At 44.9% G+C, this 15,512-nt stretch overlaps 1 protein-coding gene across 35 annotated transcripts in view; it reads left to right on the top strand.

Annotated features, from left to right (window-relative positions):
* The window catches only part of Tcf7l2 (transcription factor 7 like 2), a 192,472-nt gene that overhangs the window by 73,730 nt on the left and 103,230 nt on the right, over nt 1–15,512 (top strand). For all 35 annotated transcript variants that reach the window (XM_028774446.1, XM_028774435.1, XM_028774513.1 and 32 more), the window contains one exon: nt 1,228–1,329. In XM_028774446.1, the coding sequence (XP_028630279.1) occupies nt 1,228–1,329 (102 nt within the window). The remainder of the gene's footprint in view (nt 1–1,227; nt 1,330–15,512) is intronic.

Consider the following 15,512-nt stretch of genomic DNA (forward strand, 5'->3'; position numbering starts at 1 on the left):
ACGGTGTGAGTTCGATTCCTAGAATTCTTATAGTGGCAAGAGAGAATGGACCCCAGCAATTTGTCCTCTCCACGTGTGACTGTGACGTCTCTTAACACACGAGTGCTTTCATTTTTAGAATGAATATTAAGATGAGTCGTTTTCCTTTGATTCTCTGGAATGATGACATTTGTTATTTATATACCCCTTGAGTGTTACAGATACTTAGTCACATGACATTTGGAATAGGAAAGGCTCAAACAGGTGTCCCTACATGCAGCCCATCCTGTTTCCTTGGTGAAACTGTGGGCATCCAGGAAAGTCTCATGTCCTTAAAGTATTCCAACATCTCTGGATTGAGCTGCTGCTCCACCTCAGTTTCCCTATCTGTCAAACTAAAGAAGGAATTAGGCCAATTGATATCTCAGCATCATCTGATAGCTGCTCTATCAGTTTCAGCAGAAGTGGCTAGTTTTGTGTTCATCTCCTGCTCCAGAGAAAGGCAAGGGGGATACACTGGCTTGCTCCTTTGTCTCTCTCTTATTTCTCTCTCTTCCTGCTAATGCTGCCCACATTTAAGAATTGCATCATTCTTTTGAGACGACTGCATAAATTGCACCGTGCCCTGGGTGTGCATCTGCTGCCAAGAAATGTTTTTCATTTTCCAAGCTTTGGGTTGGTTGAGGAGTGCTGTGCCTGGTCCTGATGGGGCACACTCTGCCATGAAAGAAGTGAAGGATGTGTTTGAAAGATGAAGGCTCCCCCAAGAGCACATTGGGTTTTCTAGGTCCTTTCAACCTGAGGTTCTGTATTTGCTTTCCGCCTTTGCCCCCTCTTTCCTTCCCTGTATCACACTTCCCTCCACTCCCCCCAATCTCCTCCTTTGTTGCCTGGTCATACCCCCTCATCCCTCTCATGCCTTCCGTGACTCCCATCTGAATGAGGTAGTATTACTGGGCCTCCTTTTCCTGGAGCCACCCTGTGACTGGACCTGCAAAGACAACACTGTGCTTGTCAGTAATGTTAATTTTTTGCATTTGCACTTTTGGCTCTAAGGAAAACGTACTCATGCCTCTTCCTTTGTTGCATGTGTTTAGATTTTTTTTTTTTTTTTACTTTCTGATGTAAATAATGCTTATTCCTCAGGTGGGCTAGTTTTTGGACCCTCCTTCTCTGAATTAATTATTTCTTTTCTTTTCTTTCTTTCTTTCTTTCTTTCTTCCTTTCTTCCTTCCTTTCTTTCTTTAGTATCTTCAGATGAAATGGCCACTGCTCGATGTCCAAGCAGGAAGCCTGCAGAGCAGACAAGCCCTCAAGGATGCCCGCTCACCGTCGCCAGCACACATCGTTGTAAGTAACCTCTCAGTGACAGTCACCCCTTGGTTGTGGGTAAAGAATCTTTTAATGATAAAAGCTCATATTTGTCAGTTCTTTACAAATGTTTTTCTGGAGACTAGCTTTGGACACAGTCTGTCTGACAAACTATTCCTTCTCTGCGACTCCGTGACTGTCCCGCAGTGATTGTCACGTGGAAATTTCCTGAGTCTTCCTTCCCCCACTATCCTCTATGTTCTGGGTTAGAAGCTAGACTTGTGGGCGTCCGTTAATAGGATACATCCTTCCTGGTTTCAGGGGGAAACTAGAGATGATACTGAAGCATTTGTTTAGAAAAAAAAAATGCATTCTAGGGGAAGTGAGGCAGAGGCTAAGCTGAGAAAAAAGGGAATTCTCGATCTGAAATTTTCCACCCACCCTGTTTATCCTGATATGCACTAGAAAGCAATGTTTTTCATGAGGATTGACAAACTTGATCAGAGCAGGCTGACTGGAAACCTAGAGTAGAAATGAATTTAGAAAGATCCAAATTAAGCTTAATCCATGTATCCACAGCTTTGAAAGCCTGTAGTCTCCACACAGAAAACATTTGTTTTTACTGAGAGACTACAGCATCAAGTGTGTGTCAACATATATTTTTAATGCGTTCTCCTAGCATACCGTGGGCTCTGGAAGTTTATAAATTAGCCTCCTGAGAAGGTAGCTCAGCCTTATTAGAATATCTATTGCCTTCTATATATTTATATCATGAGCTGGACGTCAGACTTGTGAAATAATTAGCGAAAGACATATTTTTATAATGAATTCATGACAGGTAGAATTATGCAAAGCAGGAGATAATCCATACATTTTTTATTTACGTTATCACAAAATGTTACCCATTAGTATGCTTGGCCTCTACATTACTCAGAATCTCTAAAACTTGCAAAATAATTTAAAGTAGAAAATCTTAAGATGCATTTTGTCAAATTTCAGGCCGCCTCCTGATTTGGTAACTCGGTGTAATTGACTATACATTATTTAGTGGGCCAGGCCTCAGTTGTATGTGTGTTCATCAGAACATAATTTATTTCTGTGAAACCACATTTGGAACCTTGATTGGTGGAAATGTCTTAACTTCTCATGGTATAAATAAGGCATGCAGGAAGAAGGCTGACACGTGCTAGACGCTTCTTCCCTCTTCCAACCCCACAATTAAATGGATGCTTGTAATTACGTACGTTCCTGGGATGTCAGGACTCTAGGGCTGGAGTCAATAGTTTAGATCATCTTAGGCCCAAACTGATTTGAAGAGAGGAGAGCAGGAGTGAGCAAGGCCCAGGGAGGCCTTAAGCGAGTTGCCCAACGTCACACACTGAGGTAGCAGCTCGAGCAAAGGCTGGATCTGGTGCTTTTCTTCCTTTTTGGGGCCTTCTAGTACATTCTCTTATGTGAGAGGTGAGAGTAATGCTTGTGGCTGACTTTGGTCTGTTTACTGTACTCTGGCACACCATCGGGGACAGTGACAGCCTGCCACGTGAAGACCTTGATGGCTTAGGGTGCTAATTCAGATTCCTCTGGAAAATCAAATGCCATGTTTAAAAAAAAAAATCCTAGCACACATGGTTACAGGACCAGCGTAAGGCGAGGCTCAGTTTTTCCTATGCCGGTGGATTTCTCAACATCTTCCCCGGCTTTGAAATTTCTCTCTCCTGGAGCCACTCCCTGGAAGTTTCCCACATTCCACCTTCAGAGAAGGGCGTAACTTCTGCAGACTCTAACAGAGTGTGTACAGCCAGCCCCCTGTGGTGGTCCAAGATCATGGGTCATAGCAGTGCTGAGCAACATCCTCGGGAGTAGTCATGGTTGTCCCCTCCTGTCCTTTATAAATCCCCTGAGAGCAGTTGTCACAACTGGGGTCCTCAGAGTCTTGTTTTCTTGTGTGAAAACTGACAATTGGTAGGTGACGGGAAAGCAGACTTTGCAGAAGCAGTGTGGACCTTGGCGAGGGGATCAGGGGACGATGAGGCGCCTTCCCCTACTGTTTTCTAGACGGCACATGCACCACAGTGACCACTCGGGAGTACACACGTCACCTTTGAGGTGGGCACCTAAGTCCGCAGAAGCCGTGGCTGGTAGTGGTCATGCCATCTTGTTTGATGACTGTTGTGTCCTTTAGGGATTTGGGGACCAGCTGTCTGGTAGAGGTTAGAGGTTTGTAGGGGAAGGTTGGAGAAAGGAAAAAGCTGAGAGTTTGGGCAAAAGGAGACCACGTTCAGCAAATGCTGGACTATCTTCTCACTGGACGTGGAGCTATGCTGTCATCCTAAAGCACCCATTCCACAGTGGGAGCAGGGTCTGAGTTGGCCCAGGAAGCTTTGTGAAGTGTGGATCATGCATCATTTGGGTTCCTGTACAGTGACTAAAGGGGTCTGGTTTGTGTTCGGGTTTGATTGTGGATGGCTTTCTCAGACACCAGGAGCTCTTCCTCAAGCCTTGTTTTCCATTCTGTTCAAGCACATCCGAGCACATCACCAGACGTATTTCAAAACAATCTTCTACGGATTGTTTCCTAATTTCTCCGAAGTTTGGATTATTGTAACTTGTGGGCTAAGCTGTTTCTAAATTACTTCTGATGTTTCACTGTAAAAATAGAGAAGTGTTTGGGGTTTGTTGTCAGTCATTGAGGTTACGTGTATCACAGATTGCTAAGAAAGCAGCTTGTTCCAGAACTGCCACTGGAAAGAGTGTCCTCCCTTTGGGAATTTAAGGTATTTTTCCTGACCATATTAATCTGATTGAGTAGAAGATTTCCATGCCATATGAAGTTGATATGTGTGGGGCTAGAAAGGTGACTCGGCAGTTAAAAGCATTCATTTACCAATCTGTCAGAGGACCAGAGTTGGCATGCCAGCACCCACCTTAGGCAGCTCCAAACTGCCTATAACTTCTAGCTCCAAGATATCTGATACCCATTCTGGCCTCAACAGGCACCTGAACACACATTGCTTACACACACACACACACACACACACACACAAAACTTTAAAGACTTGATTATGGAATAGATGTTAATGAGGATTCAGTTTACCTAACAGTTTGTTCATTCATTCATTCATTCATTCACTCACTCATTTCCTGGTGCTGAGGTTAGAACCTGGAGCTTTGCTCAGGCTAAGCAAACATTCTGCTACTGAGCCACACCCTGGCCCTATCCAATAATATTTATGTTAACCCTCTCCCACAAAACACCCCATATGTTTTAGTTCCTTTAACCAATAGACAGCATCTTGTTCATTATAACCAGGTGATTCCCAATCTGTGTTCTGAGGAGGGAAGAGATCATTCCCAAGTCTTGATTGGCTGATCAAACACTGACCCTTCCTGCGAGGAATCAGCCTATGCTTCCCTCTTCCTCATGCCTACTACCCAACCTGCTGACTTCATAAAGTCTCCAAATGTCAAGGAACCCATTCTAAGATAGTCTCTCTCTCTCTCTCTCTCTCTCTCTCTCTCTCTCTCTCTCTCTCTCTCTCTCTCGTTTGATTTCTAATTTGTCCCCCCTCTACTTTCTCTGACATTTCTGAAACTTATATTCTAATTCTTTTCCCTCTCACAAGTTGAAGGAGGAGTACAGGGCTATGCTGGGTGGCAGTGTCTTGTGCAATGCTTGGCAGACTGCCTGCAGCTGCTGGTAAGCTGTGGGGTTAGGGCTTCCTCCCTGGGTACCACCCTAGGTGCCTTTGCTCTACAAAGGCCTTCATTTAACTTCCTTTGTACCCAGAAAAAAAAAGATTCTAGACCCAAAATGGTGGTATTTTGATATAGCATGTGTCTTACAACCCAGCAAAAAGGCATCAAAAGTTTTTACAATTTTATCTTGGGGGTTTCCTTTTGAAGTCAGTGTGGAGTTTTACCTTGGGGTGGATTTTTCCTGTTTCTCTGTCTTGGGTGTTTTGTTGTGTAATGAGCATCGAAGAGGGGAATGGGAAAGCAGACTGAATCCCAACGAAGGAAAGCTGCCAGACAGTGCTGGTACTTTTTCTCCCTTCCTTCCTTCCTTCCTTCCTTCCTTCCTTCCTTCCTTCCTTCCTTCCTTCCTTTCTTCCTTCCGTCCAGTTGCTTAAGTGCTAATGACAAGTGGAAACCTTGCAAGATACAGTCCTAGCCAGCAGGACTTCAGACAGTCTCCCCTGTCTGTGCTGAGGATTTCCAAGGGTCACAGGGCCCAAGCAACCCAGAGCTTTTGTTTCTGCAGAGTGCAGGAGGACCTACTCATTGTTAATTTAAACATGACCTCGAGAGCATTCTCTTTGTGGTTAAACGCATGTGAAGACTTCCAACTTTTTTTTTTTTTTATGTTCCCATGTTTCCTGGAACTTCTAAATGCTAGGAGGCACTGTGATAGAAAGATGTCAAGGCTGGCAAAAATTGCGGTGCCCTCACCTGTGCCTGGGAAGGTCGCAGGGCCCTGGGCATCATCTAAGAGAGGACGATTAGAAGATGATTAAAGGACACAGTTGAATAGGAGGGGTGACTTCATATGTTCTGTACGCTGATGATGATTAACGTTGTTTAATTGGGCTTTTCAAAATCTAGAAGATTCTAAACGTTCTCATCTGTGTGGGCGCGCATTAAAGGAATGGCAAGTGAAAGAAGGAGTTCGTGAGGGAATCGGCTAAGCCTCTTCATGGTATACATGTATGGAAACATCCTGCCATAAGCCAGACATTTGTACGCGTCCATACAACTTAAAGTATTACAACTAGGGTTTGAAGGATTGGTGGAAGATGGCCTATGGTGCTGTAGAACATCTGTGAGAATAGAAGACTACGGTAGGCGGAAGGGGACAAAAATGTGTGTAGGTCCTGCAGGAAAGAATCAGTGTTGAAAGAAACAGAGAGACCCTGGCTAGGGTAGAGACCCTGGTACTATAACATTTAATCTGTAAGATGTAAAGAAGGTTTGGTGGTTGCGTCACACTGCAGGCCCTGGGAATGGTGGACAAAGGCACATTTAGATGGAACCAGAGTGGAAACCGCCACTAGATTAGAGGGAAAGGGTAGGTGAGCTGAGAATGAGGCAGGTTTGGAACAGAACAGCTTTCTCTGTCTCTGTCTCTCTCTCTCTCTCTCTCTCTCTCTCTCTCTCTCTCTCTCTCACTCTCTCAGTTGTGCTTATATTGATTCAGTCATGGATTCATGCCCTGGTGCTGCAAATGCATCGTGATTGTTTCCTGTGAGGGAAAAAGCCTCCAAGACAGGGAGAAAAAGGACACCAGTGGCAAACAATAGTAATCCCAGAGGACTGTGCTGGGTGTTGCCTCGTCTGTTTAAAATATTCAGTCATCCTTCTGAGAAAGACCCTGCTTCAGCAGTGGTGGGAGTCAGAGTGTGGGGCAAGGCCACTGGGACCAGGTACTATATCTTCTTAGCCACTGAATAGACAGCTGAACGATGGATGAATAGGCTGGTTCCAAGACCATTGTGTGCATGTTTTTTCCTATAGAGTCAGGGGCGCACCAATGGGAGCTCCTTACCTGTCTGTGTGAGGGTGTGGCTTTAGGATCCCTGCCAGCTTCCAGACTAAGATGTGATCTCTGGTTGTAGATATTACCACCTTGAAAGAACGGTGTATATGTATTTATTTCAATGAAGAGCAGTGAATTTTGGGTCATGAGGGAGAATCTATATTGATTTTTTAAAAAAGAATTTCTCACCCCTTTCTGTGGCCTGTTGTCCATCCCTCTGCTAAGTTTGTGTGTGTGTGTGTGTGTGCGTGTACACATCTTTCTTGCTGTTTATTTATTTAGTTACTTATTTAATCTAGTTAATTCAGACAACCTTTCTAGAACATTTAGCCTGTGTTTCCTGGAAACAGCTGAGTCAGAACTTCCCATTTCACAGACAGGGCTCCGGTGAGCATGTCTGTTTTGCCTCTGAGGCAAGCGTGTCAACACTACACACAGTCTTGCTATTTTTATGTGGGGAGTTAGCACAGAGAACTAGGCGCCCAGGCTTTCTTTTGGAAGAAAAAGAAGCAAGGGATAGAATCACAGGACTCTAAAGAAAAGTGTGCGGTGAAGTCCCCAAGGTGTATGGCGGACCAAGGCTGTGGTGGAGCCCAAGGTCAAACAGTCAAGTCATCCTTTGGTCCTTACAGAATCTCTGACATTCTCAAGGTTGCGTTCTAGTATGCTAGCCCCCACCACATCGATAGAAACCCAGGTCATAAAAGATTGTTTAACCTCCATAGTACTCCCTTCCGTCAAGAGTGGAACCAAAGTTTAAGGGCCTCGGAATCCATACTGTCCCCGACATTGCCCCTTCTGTGGTAGCTTCATTGATGTTTGCTTGTTGACTCCTGGCCTCACTTCTAGCCTGGGAAGAAAGTCTTCAGGTGGAGACATTTTTTTTTTTTGTACCTTATGAGAGTTTCATCTTTATTGTGTGCTGAAACCTCTCTCTCTGAAACACTGGCTCTGTGTATCTTTCCCATGCTCAGTTCTGCTTGTACATGTTGAAGATACTGTTATTCTGATCCCAACACCATCTCTTTTTGCTTTAGAATTCCCCCATTAATATCTTATTCATGTCATCCGTGACTGACAGATCTTAGACTATTTAAGGACCAGGATTGCTCATATTTTAATTGAAACTTTCTGCCTCTAAAGGAATGGAAAACATTTATTTTTATTTCATGTGCGTTGGTGTTTTGCCTGCATGTATGTCTGTGAACTTGTCAGATCTCTTACAGCTGGGGTTACTGCCAGTTGGGAGCTGCTATGTGGGTGCTGGAAGCTGAACCCGGGTCCTCTGGAAGAGCAGCCAATGTTCTTGATCTAACCCCATGAAATCAAATTTTAAATGAATGTAACATTCTTCATTCATAAACTTGGTATCTATTGTAGACAGTTTGAAAAACACCCACAGTCTCACATTTCAGAGAGATTTACTTCCTTATAGGCTTTTTCTTCTGGCTATATTAGCATTTGTGTTTCTTTTTATCATTCTGTTGCCCCTAGCCATGTTCAACGGCTCCAGCTTTGTATTTATTTAAAACAAAGATTGCTAAAATCAGTAAGTACTTATTCATGTCATTACAATTTTTAAGGCTTTTAATGACCCATAGGAGTCCTTAATGTGATTTTTGCCCTGATGTGTGCAGTCAGTACCATGTTGTCGGTCCTTTATACATCTCTGTCCTCTCCCCGGCCCTTTTTCTTTTGGGATAGATATGAAGGAAGAATTTAGAAAAGGAACAAGGGTTTTAAAAATTGCTCGTTTGATACATAACCATAAATTATCTTCCTGAAAGGTCTCGATTCTGTTCGTGTCACCTACAGCTGCAGAGATGTTAGTGTCAGATTTCCATAATTAGAATGGTTCTCTGGGGGAACTTAGCAGAAGGAAAGGTTTAAGTTTCCCTGGAAAGCTGAACCCTTAACACTCCTTGCTCCAGAACTCAGCAGACAAGGTTGATCTTGCCAAGGCTTCACCTTTAAGACTTTCAGGGGCAGCTGCTGCTGCCGACTCACCAGATCACGGTCCGTCATCTTAGATAATTCACACACAACATCTGCTCTGCATCCTCAGCATGCCCAGTTTTTCCAGGGCTATTTCAGAGACCTTGAGTGTACTCATAATCTCTGTTAATTACAGTCTCTGATGTAATTACTTCTTTCATCTTTTTTTTTTTTCCTTTTTGAGACAGAATGCTTCTATGTAGCCCAGGTTGGCCTCAAATTATCAATCCTCCTGCCTCCACCTATCCAGAGCTAGGATTACAGGTGTATCCTTCGATAAACCACTTTAGTTACAATATTACATTTAGAGTTATTTTAGTGGAGAAAGCATGTTTATTTGATGCAGTACAGGAGCTTGGTCCTCCTGCAATCCCCAGATTAGGTTGTTGGGCAGACACACCCACTTTTCAGAGAGGCCATTGGCTCTCTTGTGAAAGATACACCCACAGCAAATGGGAGAGGGCTGGCAGCCTCACTTGGCTTGTCATTTCTCAGAGCTGGGTCCTGGTGTGCTTTGGGGAAGAGTTTCTGGCAGATCCCTGTTAGCTAGTGTTTCCTGACATTTGTTTCACAGACTTTAATAAGGTTACTGGGGGAAAAAAAAGATTCTCTCTTAAAATAGGATCAGCAAGCTCTGAGTTCTGCAAGGCAAGTAAGCCTCTCACTGGGTCTTGTATCTGCAGGGGGCAGGGGGAGCTCCAGACCCCTTCCAGAGGAGGGATGGCCTCTCTGCAGAGGTTGATTTAGCATAAAGGAGCAAGATGGGAACCTTCTTTGTGAGGCTGACTTGGTTGCAGCACCTGCTCTGTTTACTGAACACAGGAGCCTGTTTTAAATTAACATGGGTCTTAGAGCTCAGCTCATGGTTTGGGCTATGTTTATCTTTCCAGTAAATAAAACAAAAGCGTTCCTTTGGCACCCATTCCTTCCTGCTTGCCATTTCTTGTCTTGCCCATTAACTCTGTGTTTGGGGCCTGCCTATTTCTCCAACCAGACTGTAAGTTTCTTGAAGCCAAGGAGCTCAGTGGTGGTTCATTTCTCTGCATGTGGCTTTCTCCCGCCCCACTGCTGTGCTCCGTCAATTAGGCAGAAAACCAGTTTCTGGAGCTAATTTGGTTTGAATCTAGTGTGACTTCATCATGGCCAGAGTGTTCATAGTCTCAGTGCATCATCGCTTGTTTGAGTGTGTGCTCTTTCCTACCTGACGTGGTAGCATGTCTTTGGAGAAGCACAATTTGGGGTTATAGTATGTGGCAGGGTTTGCCAGTAACTTGATAATCCATCCTTACACACTCATCTATCCTTACACACTCTAGCTCACAGCCAAGTGAGTCTAACTGCCGTGGCAGCACTTCCGCAGAACACAGTTACATGAAAGCTCCAGAAAGCCAGGGTGAGGGACTTTTGTCTCCTAGCTAAGACTCCTGGGAGAGAGGCCCCTGAGCCCAAGCTTAGGGCTCAAATGGAAAATCTAGCAATTGATTATTGTTGGGTTATTGATGTATTGATGTATGGGTATTGCTAAAGCTGCAGTAAGCATTCATGGGGTTATTTTGTGATTTGACTTGTTAATGGCTTACACATCATATTATTTGCTGTAACACAAAACAATGTGTGAGAGTCAGTTCTCTCTACCATGTGATTTTGGGGGCTTGAACTCAGATTATCAGGCTTGGTGGCAAGCCCCTTTACCTATTGAACCGTCTCTCTAGCTCTATGTTTTTATTATCAAAGACACTCACATGTGGTGTGTGTATTCACGTGTGTGTGTATGTGTATGTGTGTGTGTGTGTGCCCACACACATGTGTGAGGATGCCAGGGAAGGATGATACTATGTGTCATGCTTTATAATTTTATGCCTTATTCCCTGAGACAGTGCCTCTCACTATGAACCTGAGCTGGGAAGCCATCCTCCTGTCTCTGTTCACTATGGCCCTGGAGTTACAGATGTGGCCACACCCAGCTTTTTACGTGGAAGGTTTTGTTGAGTTGGAAGAGTTGCCCAGGAATCTCCAGGCAAGAATGACCAATAATTCCCCAGGCCCGCGTCCTGCCTGCCAGGCTCGCCCTCCCTTTGGATGCCGTAAGAAAATTACCATGTCCAGAATCAAGCTAAAGGTCAACAGTCTTTATCAATAGCTGGTGGTCCAAACATGGTTCATTCTTGAGTCTTCTCTTTTTCTCATGTTCCCTGTTCCATGCTCTCAGCCTATCCTGTGTGCTGATAACCCATCCTTTCTCTTCTGTGTGTTTGTGTGCATGTGTATGTGTGTTTCTGACTCCAACCCCTTGCCATCACTACCACAGTCTATCCTTACTTGTCTTTCACTTGATGTGGGTCTGTTCTTTTTAGCTCCCAGATTTGTAACTTCCCATGCTGATATCCTTGAATCCCTGTGGTTCCTACGCTTAGGATGGCCCTTGAGAACATTATATATAGATTATCATATGAAAATCTCGGCCTAAATCTCACCTTATGAAAAAGACCCAGTTCAGCTACAGACAGACACTTGGCTTTGCAACCTGACCAAAAGTTGATTATGATATTCAAGGACTCAGAATTGACAATGACCAAGCCAGTTAAATCCCAATCTTGGTTTTCTTGCCTGGGCACAAGTAGGCATATGACAATGTAGCCAATGTCTTGGTTGCAATGTCCAAAGTCTGGCTCCTCTGTGGGAGCCAGATACCACTGATGATGTGCATCTGAGCCCCGCCTCACCCTGAAGCTTCTTGTCCATCCAGCTGCAGGCTCCTGTAATCTCCAGCTGCTGCTAAGTGGCCCCAGACAGCGTGATGTGATGCAATCTGTTTTCCAACCCAGACCCGCATATTGGTGGATCTGGGCAGTGATTAGATACATCATTGAGGTGGTGTAATACCAAAGAGATGGGGCGCTAGATGGGTCTGAGAACAGTAGGGGTAAAGGCCCCTCCTTCCCTCTACTCCAGGGGGGCAAGCTTCTTGTTGGTCTTCCCACATCCATTTGTATTCCCTGAATTTGAGGGTGAAGGTAAGCCTCTAAACAGGTTGCCGAAAGAAGGAAGGAGGAGACCAAAGTCCACAGCGTAGCCTCAGGGCTGCCCCGGCCATGCCTTCCAGAGACTGGGCGGACCCCACAATCCTTATCTACTCTGTCTTCAGGCCTCATCTGACTTCGGTCCCTTTCTGTGGCTTTTGATGTTAGGCCCAGCTCAGGGTTATGAGAGATTGTAAGTGAAGTGTTGTTCACTAGGCTTTTGCTACTCAAGGGAGAAGCTGTCCTTGACGGGAGTGAGGGCAGAAAATAAAATTCATGTCTAAACAAACATACTTCATAATGGACTGAGAACATAGCTACGTTTCCTGGGAAACCTTGTTGGAACTCGGGAACAAAAATAGTGTTTTGTTTTGAGACAGGGTTTCATGTAGCTCACGATAGCCTCCAACTCATTGTGCAGCCTTGAGAGACCTCGGACACCTGATCCTCCTGCTTCCAAGTCCCAAGTGCCGAGACTGCAGGTGTACACCACCGTATCCCGTGTGTGCTGGCGGTGGAACCCAGGACTCCTTGCTGCCAGACACAAGCTTTTGGTTAACTGAGCTACATCCTTAGCCTTCTAAAACAATTTCTTTGGGACATGGTGACATCCCCCCTCCATTAAGTCTCATAGCACAGTGGTGTGGAGAACTGATAGGCGTTGTCAGAGACACTGGGAGAAGCCACTTTTCTTTGGACAGGGCTTCCTGTCCCGTTTTGGCAAAATGCTTGGCAGGTATAGCCTTGGCGAACAGCACGTGTGAGCTGTGCTGTCCTTCCAGCTGGGACCTTAAGATAAACTCAGTGCTGAGCATGACACCTGTGCCTAAATTGCTTTCCTTCTTGATAACACCACGGTTGCTGTTTCACTGTGGCAGACGACCTGGCCCTATTCTTCTCATCCAACCAACATGAGATTGGGCAGGAACAGACATACAATATAGGTTCGTCCATTTTTATGCATTTTAATGCAGAGTCTAAATCTGTGGCTGTTTGCAGTACTTTCCTGTTTTCACATAAGTTCATCTCGGACTTGGTGTACACATGCCCCTGGCCCTGGACTGGAAGACTGTCATTTGCAGAGGATTAAAATGGGTGCAGGGAGGATACCAGGATGGCATTGTTTAATTCTGTGTAGCCAGCTCCAGTTCTGGATTATCCTGAGGAGCCTGCACCTTAACTAGTTTCAGGTGGTTTTCTGTTGCTTTATGGCCAAAGTCGTTCTCAGACTTATTCAAGCCTTCAAGGTTTACACTGTGTTAAAAATTTCTTTAAAAATTTTTGGTTTTCTTTCTTTCAAAAGTTCTGGGGCATGAACCAAGTCTGCCACTGTTGTACACGGAAGCCCATGGGTGCAGAACATACCTTTCCTTTCTAAGAACAGCTGGTTTGAGCTAGTCTGAGAGCTCCTAAAAGGAGGGGACAAACTGTGCCCCCATCCCTGCTTCCCCAATAACAGTCTGTAAAGGGAGGCTCGCATGGATACAGGAGTTTCTGTGATTCGTTCCTGCGGTCATGGGGAATTTTAAAAATGAATGTTAGGTATTTTCATGAAATTCCTGATTTTATATTTTTGGTTTCTCAGACTTCTCTGCTCTGGCTCGCAGCCACATACTCATTGCTGGAAAACTTTTCTTTTGTTCCTTGGCAACATTTACTTGGTATTTTAGAAACATTGTTTTCTTATCACAGATAATTGGTGGCAAACGGAGAATCCTGTTGTTTCTCCCTCAGTATTGTGACTGCTTTTCTATCTGATGGATGTTCTCTCTCCATTTTCTATTAAAACAACATACTATATAAAAAAAAGTGGTACAGTCGCTAAAGACTCAGAGTGTTGTTTCCAGGCCCTGGAGCTGAGGACCCTGCTTGTCCCTGTAGGCCTGGTAGTGTTTGCCGGCAGTAGCACACACAGAGGGAATCTGAGGCCCAGTATGGGTTTGGGTGGGTGTGGATCTTTCTGGGGGTGAAAGGGGAAGAGCATAAGACAGCATACTGACTGCATTGGCATTGGTGCTTTTTATAGAAAGTGAGCTTCCTGTCTGTACTGCCCATGAAGATGCCCTGGTATGTCTGTCCTCCTCTTGCTTTTTAAGATAAGGTCTCTCTACATAGCCCCATCTGTCCTGGACTCATCATGTAGACCAGGCTGGCCTCGAACTCACAGAGATCTGCCTGCCTCCGGAGTGCGGGGATGAAAGGGGTGTGCCACCACGCCCACTTCCCTAAAAGCTGGTTGCAAATGCAGTGACTGTGTTCTTGTTTAGTTCCTATTGCTGAGATAAAACACTGTGACCAGAAGCAACTTAGGGAGAGAAGTGGACTTATTTCAGTTTATATCTCCAGATTGCAGTCCGTCACCGAGGGAAGTGAAGGCAAGAACTTAGAGCAGGAACTTAAGGCAAGCCCGCTTGCTGTTCCACACAGCATGACCTCTGACCCAGGACCTCACTTTACAGTTTAGTACAGCAGGAGCTATGCAGGACGCTGCTTGTTACCCAGCTGGGAAGCCAGCTTGTACTCAGCTAGTGTTCTTAAGGTGTTCAGGCCCACCTGCCTAGGGTGGTGCTGCCCATACTGGGCTTGACTCTCCCTGTAATTATGAAGCTAATCCCCAACTTGGCCACAGGGCAATCTGATCTAAGGAACTTTTCAGTTGCTCTCCTCCTAGATGACCCTAGGGCATGTCAAAGTGACAGTTAAAGATAACCAGGGCAGGTGGGGACTGGGGACAATTTTTCATCAGAACCAGAAGTGAAGATGAGCCAGAGAAGTGAAGTTAGCATCAGGAGCTGGTCTCTGGCTCTGCAGACAGGAGCAATGGGTACAAGGCTCATTATGTCCCACCTTTCAGTTAACTATGTCGAGACAAAACAAAACAAAATAACAAAACGAAAGGAAATAAAACTAAACAGTGGTGTTTCTGAAGAGGGTAATAACTTTTAATGCTACCTGGGCACTTATTTTCAAAGAGTGGGTTTCTTTTTCTTCTATAGCACAAGTGTTTTGTATGTCCATTTTGCTGTTTTATGCACATGTGATAACTCTCAACCTGCTTTATTTATCACACTGTAAGTCCATCACCTGTGAGGCACAACCACAGGTCTTAAGCCAGCAACCGTATTTGGAAATTTGAGTTCATGATTTAAAATCTGGCCTGTGAGCTAGTGTGCATTTGGACATCTGTGTGGAATGAATGAGTGGTAAAGGACGTTTGTGAGGGAGAGGCAGGGCAGCCATTGGCCCCAGGGAGTAGTCTTGGGCTGTGAGGGCGGCTCATGCTATGTAGGAAGCCAGCAGGGTTGGACCTGGCTGAGTGCTCTGGTGTCTGAATGCTTGTGTGAAATTTCCTGCACAGGTTTTCAGCTGGCAAAGTCAGGATCCTGTCGGGCCCAGGCCCTTATACCAGAGTTCAGAACAGAAGGCAAATTGAAAGGTTTGGAGAACTGTTGGTCACGCTTTATTCCAGGGACACAGTTACCGTACAAGACTGCATAATCACAGGAGAGCCATCTTCTCTCTCAGCCCCTTTCCTCCTCCCGTTGTTTCTTATGATATTAAGACTTTATCCTAGAATTTATGCATTGATAGCTCTCCTGGTGGCAAGCTCTCATCCCATGAGTATATGTATTTCTCTCTCTCTCTCTCTCTCTCTCTCTCTCTCTCTCTCTCTC

This window comes from Grammomys surdaster, unplaced genomic scaffold (assembly GCF_004785775.1).
Source record: "Grammomys surdaster isolate TR1022 unplaced genomic scaffold, NIH_TR_1.0 66, whole genome shotgun sequence".
Lineage (NCBI taxonomy): Eukaryota > Metazoa > Chordata > Mammalia > Rodentia > Muridae > Grammomys > Grammomys surdaster.